The 14,253-nt window shown below is 47.9% G+C and overlaps 1 protein-coding gene across 2 annotated transcripts in view; it reads right to left on the bottom strand.

Annotated features, from left to right (window-relative positions):
* Cyth3 (cytohesin 3) overlaps nt 1-14,253 on the bottom strand; it is a 58,810-nt gene that overhangs the window by 18,493 nt on the left and 26,064 nt on the right. For both annotated transcript variants that reach the window (XM_021163221.2, XM_029477181.1), the window contains exons 2-4: nt 8,648-8,730; nt 6,611-6,675; nt 6,103-6,169 (exon numbers count right to left, since the gene is read on the bottom strand). In XM_021163221.2, the coding sequence (XP_021018880.1) occupies nt 6,103-6,169; nt 6,611-6,675; nt 8,648-8,730 (215 nt within the window). The remainder of the gene's footprint in view (nt 1-6,102; nt 6,170-6,610; nt 6,676-8,647; nt 8,731-14,253) is intronic.

Here is a 14,253-nt window from a genome sequence, read left to right as displayed (position 1 = left end):
ACTCAGGTTACCAGGCTGTGTGGCTTCCCATTCTGCCCCAACCCAACCCTTTTCAATGACCTAAGACACAGGCTTGGCCAACCTGACGTAAACAGAGGCCTGGAGGGATGCACACTTCTACTGCCTTTCCTCTTTCTTTCCACCTTGAAGTCCATGCCATGACAGCACCACAGCACCTCACGTGAGAGAAAGACTGGGATAAGTACCTTCCGCCTGTCACTTGGAAGACACTTATTGCCACAGCATCCACATGAGAAAATAAACTCCACTGTGCAACCAATTGGAGGGTGTGTGTGTGTGTTTGTTACCTGAAGCCAAAGACATGTTAACTGGCACACCGCCACTGAGCTTACACCAAGCAAACACAGGCCCGCTTGAAGAACCTGCAAAGTGCACTGGCAGTTTTGAGAATGGGTCGTCCTAAATCAGCTGCACTACACCATCTCACTGGACTTCCAGGACCCATAATAGCAAACCTTCACCTTTCACACAACTTGAGAGCTGGTTTATACCAAGCTACCTTATTCCAGGCTGGGGAGAGCACATGGGAGTCTGCTATCCATGTGCCAAGAGGCATTTCTACAAACTCAGGGAGGCTTTTCCAGCTGAAACTCCCAGGCCTGCTGTGGCTTCCTCATCCACCCACAGTCCATCTGGCAGCCTTATTTAGCATTCCCAAAAACTTCATACAGCAACAGACAACCAGTAAGAGAGAAGATAAAGGTAGACGGTGGAAGACTGCAACCGGGTGGAGAGAACAAAATGAACGAGAGCTCATAGACCTAGGACACAGCAAAAGACAGTGCAAGAGCACACGTGTTTACGTAAATGCATCTTGGTCACTGTGTGCATGGTGCAGGCATGTGCATGTGCACATGTGCTCATGCATGGAAGCCCTACGCCACTCTCATGTCTTCTTTGTGCTCCATTTTTAATTGTTGAGGCTGGGTCTCCCACTGAACCCAGAGCTACCAATTCTAGTCTATCTACTTAGCTACCTTGACCAGGGCTTTCCTGTCTCTGCCTCTCAAGTGTGGGCCCACTATGCCTACTTGGGTTTTGTGTGGGTTTGGAGGCTCAATCTCTGGTCCTCTGGTCCTCAAACCCGCACAGCAAGCTCCACAGCCACGGAAGCCGCCTCTCCATCCCCAGGCAAGCTCCACAGCCATGAAAGCCACCTCTCCATCCCCAGGCAAGCTCCACAGCCATGAAAGCCACCTCTCCATCCCCAGGCAAGCTCCACAGCCACGGAAGCCGCCTCTCCATCCCCAGGCAAGCTCCACAGCCACGGAAGCCGCCTCCCCATCCCCAGGCAGGTGTATTTTCATTCTGCTTGCGCAAGTCTTAAAAAAGGAAAACCTAATTTTGGTGATCGTGTGGGATACCTGGGGGAATGGATCTGAGAAACAGTGGCCCCAGAAAGGTGGCCTGCAATGTTCTGCAAGTACGGTTTGTTCTGGGTTGAGGGTTTTGTTTCTTAATTTGTCAGGAGGCTTCAAGACTTACATTTAAAATTTGTGGGCCACGCAACGTGCCGTTTAAATCTGACAGCAGCCCTCCGTTAACTCTTGTGTGTTTCTGGCAGGAGTGGGAAAGCATGCCACCTGGTGCTACTGTGAAACTACACACACTCTGCACGCTGCTGTGGCCATGGGACACACCTGTGCTGGAGTATGGGCTAAAACCAACTTCACTGCTGCTTTGTGTGGCTTGTTCTCCAACCAAACAGGTGAGGAGGACTTAGAGCCAGTGAGCCAGTGAGCCAGCAGCCAGCAGAGGGACACAGGGCAGGGATACCCTTGGGGCTGGCAAGGGAGGGGCAATAACCACAGGACCTTAGGCAGGTGTTTACTGCCTAACACCTCAGGGTCAAAGGTCAATACTGCAGCATTATAGAACCCTTGCTAAGAACATTAGGAGTCATGAGATTAACAGTAAGTGTGAACTGGTAAGTCTTGCTACTCTGAAATCTACTAAGGGCAGGCAGGAAGGAAGGCATCTGAAAGCACCCAGGATTCTGGAACAAAAGGCTCATGGAAGTAGAGTGTAAAGTGGTCTGGTGTGGGCCTGGTTCCTGGACTCCTTCCACTGACACTGTGCTAGCAGAGGCTGAGTTTGAAGACATCCCCCTCAAAGATCCAATGACCCCCTAGGCAGACAGACAGTCCCAGGACTCTTATGAGGTTCTTGCATCTTTGCCCTCTGGCTTTTTCTCCCCTCCTTCCTGTCCTGGGGCTCCAGGGTCTGTGGTGTCAAGGCTAAGTGCCAGACCTTGGAAGCCTAGACCTCTGCCAGGTCAGTGACTTTGTGGAACATGCTGTATGGATAGATGTTCTGGACCTGCCCTGAGCCTCTGTCCTCCCAAAGAACTAGGTCACTGTAACAGCTGATCTAGACAGCCTGACAGCGCTTGGAGTCACCTAGGAGAAAAGCTTGTCTGTGAGGGAGTGTCAAGAGACTGTGAAGTGAGGGAAGGCCACTCCTTATGGTGGATGGCACGGCTTCCATGGACTAGGAGAAGGTAGCTGAGCTCCAGGTGAGCGCCACTTCTTACAACTGTGGACGCAGAGCGAGCTTCAGCTGCCATGCCTTTCCACTATGGACTGACCCTTGACCTGTAAGCCCACGTGACCCTTCCTTCCTGAGGTCTATTCTGTCAGGCACTTTGCCACAGCAGTAAGAAAAGGGATCAACACAACTGTTGGGGAGACATGAGAAAACCATATGGTCAGAAGAAGGTCATTTTTGGCTGCCGTCACAGGAGGGACAGCAGGAGGATCCCTGCAAAGGTTCCCTCTGCAGGAGACACAGACCCTCATCATGGGAAACGGAGCTGCAGGGAGTTCAGGGCAGAGACCTACAAGGTTAGTCCTGTCCACTGGGCTGGACTGAGAGACCTAGGTCACTGAAGGACACTTCTGCGTGTCTGTGTGCTCCCAGACACGATTAGATTGGACGACACTAGATTTTGAGAGTTTTGACCTCATTAATGTTAAGATTCTTCAAGGCTGATAGGTTGAAGGTAGCAGAGCTGTGGAAGACAGGGTCTGGTCACAGGAAGTGGGCTGATGGAGGCGTGTCTCTGAAGGGTCTATCTGGCCCCTTCTTGCTGCTTTTCTCTGCTTCCTGTCTCCACAAGTAAAGGGCCTCTGCCACATCTGCTACCACACACTCTTCTGCCTCCCCTCAGGCCCAGAGCATCCCGATGACCATGCCTGACTCTCTAAAACCATGGGCCCAATCTAATCTTTTTCCTTTAAACTCTGCTCAGTGATGAAGTGTCTGATGCAGACTAAGCACAAATGGAGTCAAAAGCCAGATACCAAGCAAGTGGGTGTAAGAAAGTCTCCATCAGAGTGAGAGACAGAAAGGAAGCAGAGGCCATGGGAGCAGGCCTGCTCTGAGTCCAGTGATCAATGTCCTTACAAGAGCAGTTAAGCCAGGTACTACGTAGTGGCACATGCTTACACTCTCAGCACTTCAGAGGCTAAGGCAAGACGATCTCGAGTTCTAGGCCAGCCTGGACTATACAGTAAAAGGGAATGTGCACAGAAGAGAGAGAAGGCTCAGCAGCTGGAGGCTATGTCCACAGCTAAGGCACACCGCTGTCAATCACCTACAGCTAGGATAGAGGCCTGGACAGACTCACCTTGCAAGTGTGAAAGGTATTCTGCCTGGACCTTCAGCTTGGACTACTTGCCTCCTGCATGAGGATATATTTCTGTGCCTTAAGTCATCTAGTTTGGGGTAATTTGTTACAGAAGGTACAGAGTACTAGACATTAAAAAAAATACTTATAAAAGAAATCAAATGTCTCATTAGTAAAAAGGTTGTTTTCTTTTGTTTTTGAGACAGCGTTTTACTGTGAAGCCCTGATTGGTCTGGAACTGACTTTGTGGACCAGGATGGCCTTGCAGTGAGTGATCTGTGTGCCTCTTCCTCTCTCTTCACTTCAGTCTTCCTCTAAGGGCATCTCACCTGAGAGGTGCTGGTGTGTGTGTCCTTCTGTGTGTGTGCTTTGCCTCCATGTGTGTCTGTGCACCACAAACACACAAAGGCCAGAAAGGGCTTCAAGTTCTCTGGAACTGGAGTCCTAGTGGATGTGAGCCACCCTGTGAGTGCCAGGTCTCCAACCCACACACGTGGGACCCACTAAACGGCCTCTCTGGTCCCTGCTGGTATTACTTCTAACCTAGGTAATTTAGCCAAGTCAAGAGCTCACTCCTCTCATCCCATAGCTGGGAGATTTTTTTGGGGGGATGGGGGCGGGTCTTTTGGAAGGAAGAGTTTGTGAAACTCTGAAGCCCAGGCCATCCCTGCCATGACCATACCTTCTTCTGGGAACGGATAAACCTTAGCTCATCCCTGTTTTTCATGGCAACCCAAAATCTTGGCATTTAACCTGTGTATGCCTCTCAATACCTAGAAAACCTCAGCAGTCTTTGTTCCTCTCCTTTCTCATAAAATATACTGAGCGAATTTGGGTCTTCTAAAATACATTTTTTCATATAACCCTCTTCTTGTTTAGACTTGGGGTTTGTTGGTTTCTTTTTGTCTTCTGTGTGGCTGTTTTAGGAGGCGGCACGTATCACATTCTGTGGTTTAGGCTGACCCTGAACTTGATGATCCTCCTGCCTTAGCCTCCCCAGTACTGGGGTTACAGCACCCCTGGCTCTGTGCACCTTCTGTATTCTGGGTGTGTTTCTTGTGTTAGGGTATACTTACTCAGTTTCTCAATACTCAGACAAGGTCTTAGTGACTAACTTTTTTAGTCCCTGCATGTCTAAAACTGTCACTGCTCTTATTTTTTCATTAGGGACAGTCTGGACAGAGTTCTCAGTTTTAAATCATTTCTCCCCTTAAACCTTAGAAGATACTGTTTCGCTACTGTGCCTGACACAGCCTTCTCTGGTAACACAGCTCCAGACTTCCGTGATCTAATCAAACCTTTCCTGATTTATTTATAAACCCTAGTGTTACTTCTAGACGCTAGCCCACTGAACAAAGCCAAAGCTCCTTGCTTAAAGTGTCATCGCTCAGAGGCTGACAGTCCCACCTACCTGAGACTAGTCACTCTGGCATTTCCTTGTGCTTTCATGAGGTGACATGGCGCCCTTTGACACAGGCATAAATAGTGTTCTGAGCTACAAAGTGAGATTTTCTACTGTGTCTGTGGACTAATTGTGTATGTCCCTCAAGATGCACACACAAAGCCCCAACCCCGTGACAGCCAGTGGAGGCAGAGACCGTGGGGTGATCAGGTAAGACAAGCTCATTTGGAGGTGCCGGGTGGGTCAGGGCGTACAGCGCCTGAGAAGAGGAGCTCTAAACCCAGCTTCCTCCACAGCCTCGGCACATGAAGATTCAGAAAGACGGCTGCCATCTGCACGGAGAGGAGGGACCTCAGTGAACACAAGCATGAAAGCACCCATGGGCTCAGACCTGCAGGCCGACAGAGGAGTGTGAGAAGAAAATCTCTGGGGTTCCCATCCCTGGCCTGGGTGCTGTGTTTATTTCCATGCATGCCAGTTTTTATGCATGCCAGGCTAGCCACCAGCTGGCTTTGTAGGTCAAGACGACAGTGAGCTTCGGATCCTCTGGCCCTCCTGTTTCTACCTTCCAGCACTGGGCTTACAGCCTCACTCCACCAGCCTGGTTTTCAAGGTGTGGTACTTTGTCATAACAGCTTAAGCTGACTAAAGCAAGTATCACAACCAAGTCTACAATACTAAATGATTTTTTAAAAAAATTCATGTGCAGACTAAATGAGCTTTAATTATAAATAGTTGAATAGAACCAGTAATTAACATAAAATTCATAAAAATACTTTCAGGTCAAAAGGGACATCAAGTGAAACCTACAAAGCAATTCACCACAGCCTGACTAAACCCTGATGCCCTTGGATGTGGTGGGCAGACACCACGGGGCTGACAGAGTTTCTGGACCTGGGGCTCTCAGCAAGTGACCGACAGGCCTGCATCCAGAGCCCCAGACCATGAGAAAGGTCCAGGTGCTTGTGACAAACTGAAACATCAACTCCATCTTTTCACAAGGCCATGGGAGTCAGCCATTTGCATGCTGAAGGCCGGAACTATTCCTCACCTTTTTGGGGTCCATGTTGAATTTCTTCCTTCCCATGGCTATTTGCTTGTTCCTCTGAGTAGTTTTGCTATTGGTTTTAAACAATTTTGAAAAATCATTAGTATTTCACAGAGTACAGCAGAACCACACACCCCTGTTCCTTCTCCATCTCAGGTCCACCTGCGGCATAAGGCAGCGGTGTCCCGCAGACCCTACTGCCCTCCACAGGTGACACTGCTGCCGCGTTTTGCATCTTCATGAACAGTAAGACTTCTTCAGAAAGGCTAATGGTGGAAAGCAGGGCCTTGCTACAAAGCAAGACTTTAGAGTCCTGTTCTCATGATACAGAGTTAACTCAGAGTCCCTCTGCTTACTCCCACACCTACAAAGTTGACGAGGACACAGGAGGCATGAGGAAGGATGGCCAAAGGCCCCGACTCCCAGCCCAGCCCTTGCTCCTGCTATAGTGGCTGGAGGAGGTGGCAGAAATAAAGAGGGGGAGGAGTCTGAACAGTCACAAGCATTTTACCTCTCCTCCACTGAAGTCAGGTTGTCAATCTCCGTCATCACTTCTGCAATTTCATATTTCAGCCTCTGTTAGAAAAGAAGGAGCCAGGTCATGGGGTATCTTAACTCTCCTATACTCATAGGCTCAGAGACATCCTGATCTTCTCCAGGCTAAGCTTTCCTAAGGACTCATATGAGCATCACAAGGCCAAAACCCAACATCTGTACCAGTAAGGTAGACCCAATGCCAGAGGCAGCACAGCACAGAGAACACAGGCAAGCAAGCATACACTCATGCACGCACACTCATGTACTCACACATTCATGCACACACATATTCATGTACGCCCACACTCATGCTTGCCCACACACAATCTCCACCTCTCATTACACATATCACAGGTGTCCAACAAGGCAGGCTCTTAAGTATCTGTGTGAAAAGTCAAGAAGGAAGTAAACAATACAAAAGCATGTACAGGCAAGCGGGGGTCCTTAGCTAAACCATGTGGTCATCGCATATAACCAGACGCATGGGTAGCCTGCATTCTGAGGGGAGCAGAGACTTGGAGATGTCTAAGTTGATACCAGGTTTGCCAAACAGTCTCATGACTGTCACTTCATAAAAGATGAAGCCCCTCAGGGCTAGAGAAACGGCTTAGAAGTTAACACACTGTGCTACCCTCAATCTGCACACACACATCAGATGGCTCACACCACTTAAGTCCAGCTCGAGGGGGTCCCATTCCTCTGGCCTGAGCGCACCTGCACTCGTGTCCATAGACACACACACATGTACATCATCTAAAATAATAAAAATTCAAAGTGATGATTAGTTACCATTCTCTTTTGTTTTTGTTTTTCGAGACAGGGTTTCTCTGTGTAGCCCTGGTTGTCTTGGAACCCACTCTGTAGACCAGGCTGGCCTCGAACTCAGAATCCTGCCTGCCTCTGCCTCCCGAGTGCTAGGATTAAAGGCGTGCGCCACCACACCTGGCTAGTCACGATTCTTTTTAAAAGAGCAACATGAAGCCCTAAGAACAAGGCCCAACTCAGAGACATCAGAAACAGAGGGGACCGAAAAGGCTCAGCCCCCTCTGGCTGGTTTCCCCACCTCTCTGCAGTCAGAGTTCAGGGAAGGGGCCGTGTTATTAAGCAGTACGATCACTCTGTCCACACGATACCCACTCTCACTCTTTAGATAAAGGACTTCGCTGGTTTGCAGAATTTTCCAAGAATGCAGGCTAACCTGACAGCCAAACAGCCACCAATTACCTCTCAAGTACAAAGACATTATATTCAGAACCCTATTATGTGTGTGCCAACAAGTTCAAACTTAAACAAGTTCCTAGAAAGGAGCCATTGTCTAGGACAATCGTGGCCTGTGAAGCAACATTTACTTTGGCAATGACAGTGACTAGGAGGCCCCTCAAGCAGAGCCACACAACTGTCTTTCCTGAGGACCAGGTGGCCCCTGCATGTCGTCTGAAGCAGCTCAGATCCCCAGCTCTGAATGTACTGTATGTAGCTTCACTCAGCTCTTGCCCTGTGGCACACCTTCCACCCTGGCCTCGGAATCAAGTACACAATTGTGGGAAGGCACTGTATACCCATCGGTTTTACTTATCTTCGTTTAAATTTGTTATTCTGCCCTTACCAAGTAGGCACATGGTATATAGTTAGAATCCAACAAATATGCTTGTCTGTCTATTCAAAGGACACAGACTGCCAAAGATATAGCAGGCACTTTTCTGAGTGCCTGGAATAATATACACAGAAGAGGGCAGCATGTGCCGGGCTGTTGCCACTGCTTCCACTGACACTGTACCTCTGAGGCCACATGACAACTACTGGGCATGTTAGTCCCATTGAGGTCTCTACCAGAGCTTGTGCTTTCGGGATGGACAGTCTTTGCTGCGCCAGGCTGGAGAAGCCATCTCCTCTGTCTCTGTATTTCTAATACACACATACTGAAGACTCAATGTCGCGTGTTCCTGAAGCTACCCTATTCAGTATGCCACACAAATCCACACGCTAAGACACTCTGCTGTTGCTGAGTTACCTCAATGTCATCAATAAGTTCCTTTTTTCTTCTACGAATGTCCAAAAGTTCTTCTCGCTCTTCTAATGACAGGTCTTCAGGCACTGAAAAGAAGAAGAAAGAAGAAAGAAAGGTTAACACCTTCGGGGAACCTGGTCAGGCTGGAGACCGGAGGCGGGAGGTTGGGTTGGGAGGCCCCTGAGCCTCCTCTGAGCCACCCTACAGAGGCTGCCTGCTGCTCTGGAGGAAAACAAAGCTAAAGGACACCAAGCACCTCTGTGCACACCTCACCCCACCACATGCTCATCATCCCGCCCCCATGCTTTAGCACAGACCTGCTCCACCACGGAGACCTCAGGAGAGGTTTCCATGGTGGAGGTTGTAGTGCTAAGATAGACACAGATGCAACCAGCACACCCCAGCACCCAGCAGGGAGCAGTGGGCAAGGTGGCCCTGCTGTACTCAGCTCTCAACTGCATGTAGCCTTTCACTGAAGTGCTACATATGTAACACATAAAACATGCCCTGAACCAGACACACACCAGTAAGAAAGGTCAAAGTGGTTACACTCTGGGGACTGAGAAATGCAGTGGGAAGGCAGCACGGTGCTGGCCGCCTACACTCAGCTCCACCGTGAGCCTTGTAGAACTAGGGGCTTTCTTAGGCACAACTATAAAACTGCTTGCCAATCTCACTAGACTTGCTGTGCTGGGGTGGGAGCAGAGCTGGGGAGCACAAATGAGCAGGAACTTGGGGAAGCACTCAGGTACATCAGACAGCAACCAGGATGTAGCACTCTGCAGCAGTGCAGCTGGAGTAGCAATGTTGAAGAAGCACATTTTATAGATTAGAAATTATCCAAGAAGTTAAATGCCATCCACGGGAGGCAGGGCAAGTGTGCTGGCCTCTCATAGAAAACCAGTTGCTATCAGGTGATTTCAGAACATCTGTGTAGACATTGCACACATTCTCTTATGAACCTCAAGAACAAAACATTAAATAATAAATTGTACAGGAATTTTCTTAGCTTTGTTCCCCACTGCCATGATAAAATACCCTGACAAAGCTGTGTTAGGGGGAAAGGGTGCATTTAGCTCACAACTCCAGTCCATTGTCATAGGGACTCCGTGGAGTTTGAACACGCATCCAAGAGCAGAGAGAATGAGTGTGTATGACCATGCTAGTGCACAGCTTGCTCTCTTCACTCACTAGGACCCAGCCTGTGCATGAAATGGTGCTGCCCACACTCACAGGAGGTCTTCCTCACCTTAACCCAATCAAGAAACTCCCACATGGCCACAACCACAAACCAACCTATTCTAGAGAATTCTTTACTGAGACTTCTTTTCCAGGAGATTCTGTATTATATCAAGTTGGCGATTAAAACTAACCATGGATAGGCTGAAGAGATGATCCTGAGGTTAAGAGCACTGGCTGTTCTTCCAGAGGACCTAGGTTCAATCTGCAGCACCCACATGCTAGATAACAACTTTAACTTCAGCTCAAGGGGATCCAACATCCTCAGATAGACATACATGCAGGAAAAACATCAATTCACATAAAATAAACAAATCATTTAAAAAAAGAAAAAACTAACCACGGGCACATAAATACATGTCATAACATGATCAGAACAATGAATGCAGAGTGTATAATAAGCACATCCTGTAAGGCGTGGAGGAAGGAGAGAAGCAGAGTGTCTGTTACATTGCTACCTCTTCTTCCTCTGCTCGCTCCACACAGAAACATGAATGGTGCCTTAGTGGTGTCCTTAGGTAACCTTCTATGCCAAAATGCTACTAAGGAAATGGTTACTGCTCTCCAAATAACAGAGGGCTATAAAATACCTGGGACCCTCAAAAACACCATGAGGACAGTCATTATTATCCCTATTTTAAAACTGAGGCCAAGAGAGATTGAATGATTTTTCCCTAGGAAAGAGATATTGAAGATAGAATGGGGATGGAAAGATGGCTCAACACTTAAGAGCACTTGGTGCTCTATCAGAGGCTCAGAGTTTGATCCCAGTACCTACATCAGGCAGTTCACAAGTGTCTGTGACTGTGATTCCAAGGACCAAATAGCCCTTTAGGAGTCACTGAATGGACACACACACCTAGATAGATAGATAGATAGATAGATAGATAGATAGATAGATAGATAAATAGATTGACTGATTGATAGATAGATAGACAGACAGACAGACAAACTTAGATTTCCACAAGGTCCCTGGAACCAGTGTCTTCCTTCTACCTTGCAAAGTGCCAGCTTCATCATGGAGCTGCCTCCCGCCCTGCTATGCAGTACTTGGTAGCTGAGGCTATGTGCTTCCTCACCCCAGAACCTGAGCTGTCTCAGCTCAGACCAATCAGCAAAAGTAGGAGGCATGTCCAACACACACACACACACACACACACACACACACTCTCTCTCTCTCTCTCTCTCTCTCTCTCTCTCTCGACATTTTATGCCCTTTATGTCAAAGAAAAGACATAAAAGGAGCCAGCAATGCCCAATACCCAGAAAGATGAAGCATAAACAAGCATACATGTTTTCTCTTCAAAACTATTATCACAATCATCAACTTTAACAAAGAGAATATTTCTCAAGTTAGGCAGTCTTTAGTGGTATTAGCTGGATATTAGTCAACCACACCGATCAGCTGCCTAAAGCCACCCTTAAGAAAGCCTAAGGCTTTTCTTCTGCTGACCTCTCCGACGTACATACACAACACAAGAGTCTAGAAGCAAAGAGCTGCAGATTTCAGTCTTCTGCAGATGGCTTTTCTACAGAAACGGCTTCCTCTCCTGCCCTGGAGACAAGAAGGCTGCTAAGAATGAACAAAGGTAACGGAAACACCGAGACGGTTTCATCCTAAAGATGCCAGTGCTCATCCATCAGAGCCTTCCCACGCCTGCCTGGACCTCTCTCTTCTACAATGCCTGTCTTAGCCTTTAAGGCAAGGAGGCACTAAACAATAAAGTGCTGCCCATTCACCTTGCCAGGAAGTCTCGTCTTAAAGAGGAGAGGAGCTGGAAAGGCGGCCATAGGCAGAGTGCTTCCCGCCAAACCCAACCTGAGTGTGAGCCCCAGGATCCACATGTTAGGAGGAGAGGACTGACTGCCATATGTGTACCACGGGCATGCTTGCACACGCGCACGCGCACGCACACGCGCACACACACACACACGCGCACGTGCACACACACACACACGCACACACACACACACACACGCGCACACACACACACGCACACACACACACGTACACACACACACACACACACGCNCACACACACACACACACACACACACACGGGTGGGGAGGGAATATGTAATTTTAAAAATATAATTTTTGTCAGGTAGGATAATGGTGTTGCAGTTATATAGGAAATATCCTTATTTTCTAGAGATTTATAACCAACTATTTTGTTTTAATTATTTTAAGGCTATTAGATCTAAATTTTACTATCAAAGACTTCAGAAAAAAATTGAGTAAGCTAAAAATTATAGAATCATTTGATTGGTTATCAGTTCTACATTCAAAGTTTGAGATTTCTAGGCCAGGTATGTGGGGCATGCCTTTAATCTCAGCACTCAGGAGATTACATCAGGTGGATCTCTGTAAGCTCAATAGCAGCCTGGTTTTCATATTAAGTTTCAAGGCTACACTGTGAGACTGTCTCTTGGAGTAAGGTGGAAGAGGAGACAAAGAAAGAAAAGAAAAAAATTAAAAATTTTCATAATAAAAAGTGACACCCCCCCCCAAAAAAAAAAACCTCTTTTAACTCAAACAGCTAGTAGCATCTCTTCTCGTAACATCTTTTGAGTTATTTGGCAGGAAACGGGACACTCCTCCACACATTAGAAAGACTAACAGGGCTGGGTTGTACAATACAGCATTAATGCAAAGGATAAAAGAACATGATCCACTATCCCTGGACCAATCCCTGCATTTCCTCTGTCACTCCTACACCTTGCCACGCTGTCATGTTGTCAGGTGCCAGGATGCACCATGAACATGGCAAGCACTGTTTGGTACAACCCCCGGCATCTCTCTGTAGGCCCCTTCACATGCTCAGCTGCCATGTGAGGAGTGGAATGGCATGTGATGCTGGGGGAAGGCTCGCTAACGCTGCAGACCCTCCCCAGCAGCAGGCCGGTCCTTGCCCAGCAAAGTCCATACAAAGCTTGGACTCGCTTCTGACATCCTGGGCTCTGCTTTGTCACTTTAAGTGTCTTGGCTTAGGAGAAGTAAAGTTGTCCTAATGAAAAATATTTCCTCCAACTTCAAGTAAGAAAAAAAGGCAAAGCTGTCCATCCAGCACGGTCTTTAACATTTGGGCGTTTCCATTTTGCAAGAAGTACTCAACAGAAGGCGTGCTTTCTTTTATGAGAATACTGAGTGACAGCTTCACCGTGGAGGGCTGTGAAGCCATTTTCTGTGAGTTGAGTTTTCAGCACAGGTGAAGGGTGTACTGATGGTCATCTGATACAACACTGGTTCTCCTGAGTGACATCAGCTTAAAGTCAGACTAAAGGCAGTGCAGTGAAGAGCAATAGATGGATGGTTCCTGCAAGCACTGCTGGCTTGCATAGATCTCTGCTAGAGCGCAGAATGTTGCTCCCATCCCTTACAAGTCAGATCTGGAGGCCTGCTGCAACTTCATGATTTCCACTACACCCTATGGAATAGACACTGTTGACATGGCCTTCTCAGGCGTCTCTGCACTCTTTCTGTAATGGCCACAGATAGCCCCAGCTGGCGGTTAGGCTACAGGTACATGCTTTTGTTGTGCACATTTGCTGTGATAATTGGGCGTTTGTGCATCCCTCTACTTCCTGTAACTTATTTTACTGTCACCATCCCTGAGAGTGTCATACCACTCAGAAAATTGTCAAACATCCGTCCATTAGAGGAGAAGCACTCCTCTAACTGTGGTAAAGCTTCCTGGGTATTACTCAATAAGTCTCTGGGGATTTAATCCTCTTGCCATTCCTTCCTCTTTTCTCCTCTCCTTTCCTCCTCTTCTTCCCCTTTGTTTGTGATTCTGGATATTTGTGTGGTCCTGTGCATGTGACGCTGTCACCTACCACAGAACTCTACCCCAGCCCAGCTTTGATCCCTTTTGAGTTGGAATAGGGAGCCTTGCACATGCCAGGTAGCTGAGTTGCGTGCGCTCCAAACCCTTTCTTTATTTTGAGACAGTCTTGCTAAACTAACCAGGTTGGTCTTGAACTCATACAGTCTTAGTTTCTTTATAAAGTTTTTAGGTTGGTGGCTAGGCAAAAGTTGGCAATTCCTCAATTCATAACATTTCCACCATATCCTACCCAAAGGCAGCAGCAGTGAATACAGAGTGAGAGACACTTCCTCGTGATCCCAAGCAGTCGAGAAAGAGAAGCAGGGAGGGGAGGCACTCCCTGAGTATGCCCACCCCGTCTGTCCTGCGTGTCCTCACTGGGGATGGACAGGATCTATAAACTTTTAAGATGCCTTAAAAGAAGAGAATCCCGCCGGGCGTGGTGGCGCACGCCTTTAATCCCAGCACTCCGGAGGCAGAGGCAGGCGGATTTCTGAGTTCGAGGCCAGCCTGGTCTACAAAGTGAGTTCCAGGACAGCCAGG

This window comes from Mus caroli, chromosome 5 (genome assembly GCF_900094665.2).
Source record: "Mus caroli chromosome 5, CAROLI_EIJ_v1.1, whole genome shotgun sequence".
NCBI classification, from domain to species: Eukaryota; Metazoa; Chordata; class Mammalia; order Rodentia; family Muridae; genus Mus; species Mus caroli.
Note: the sequence above shows the minus strand (reverse complement) of the source record. Positions and strands in the feature narration are given on the sequence as shown.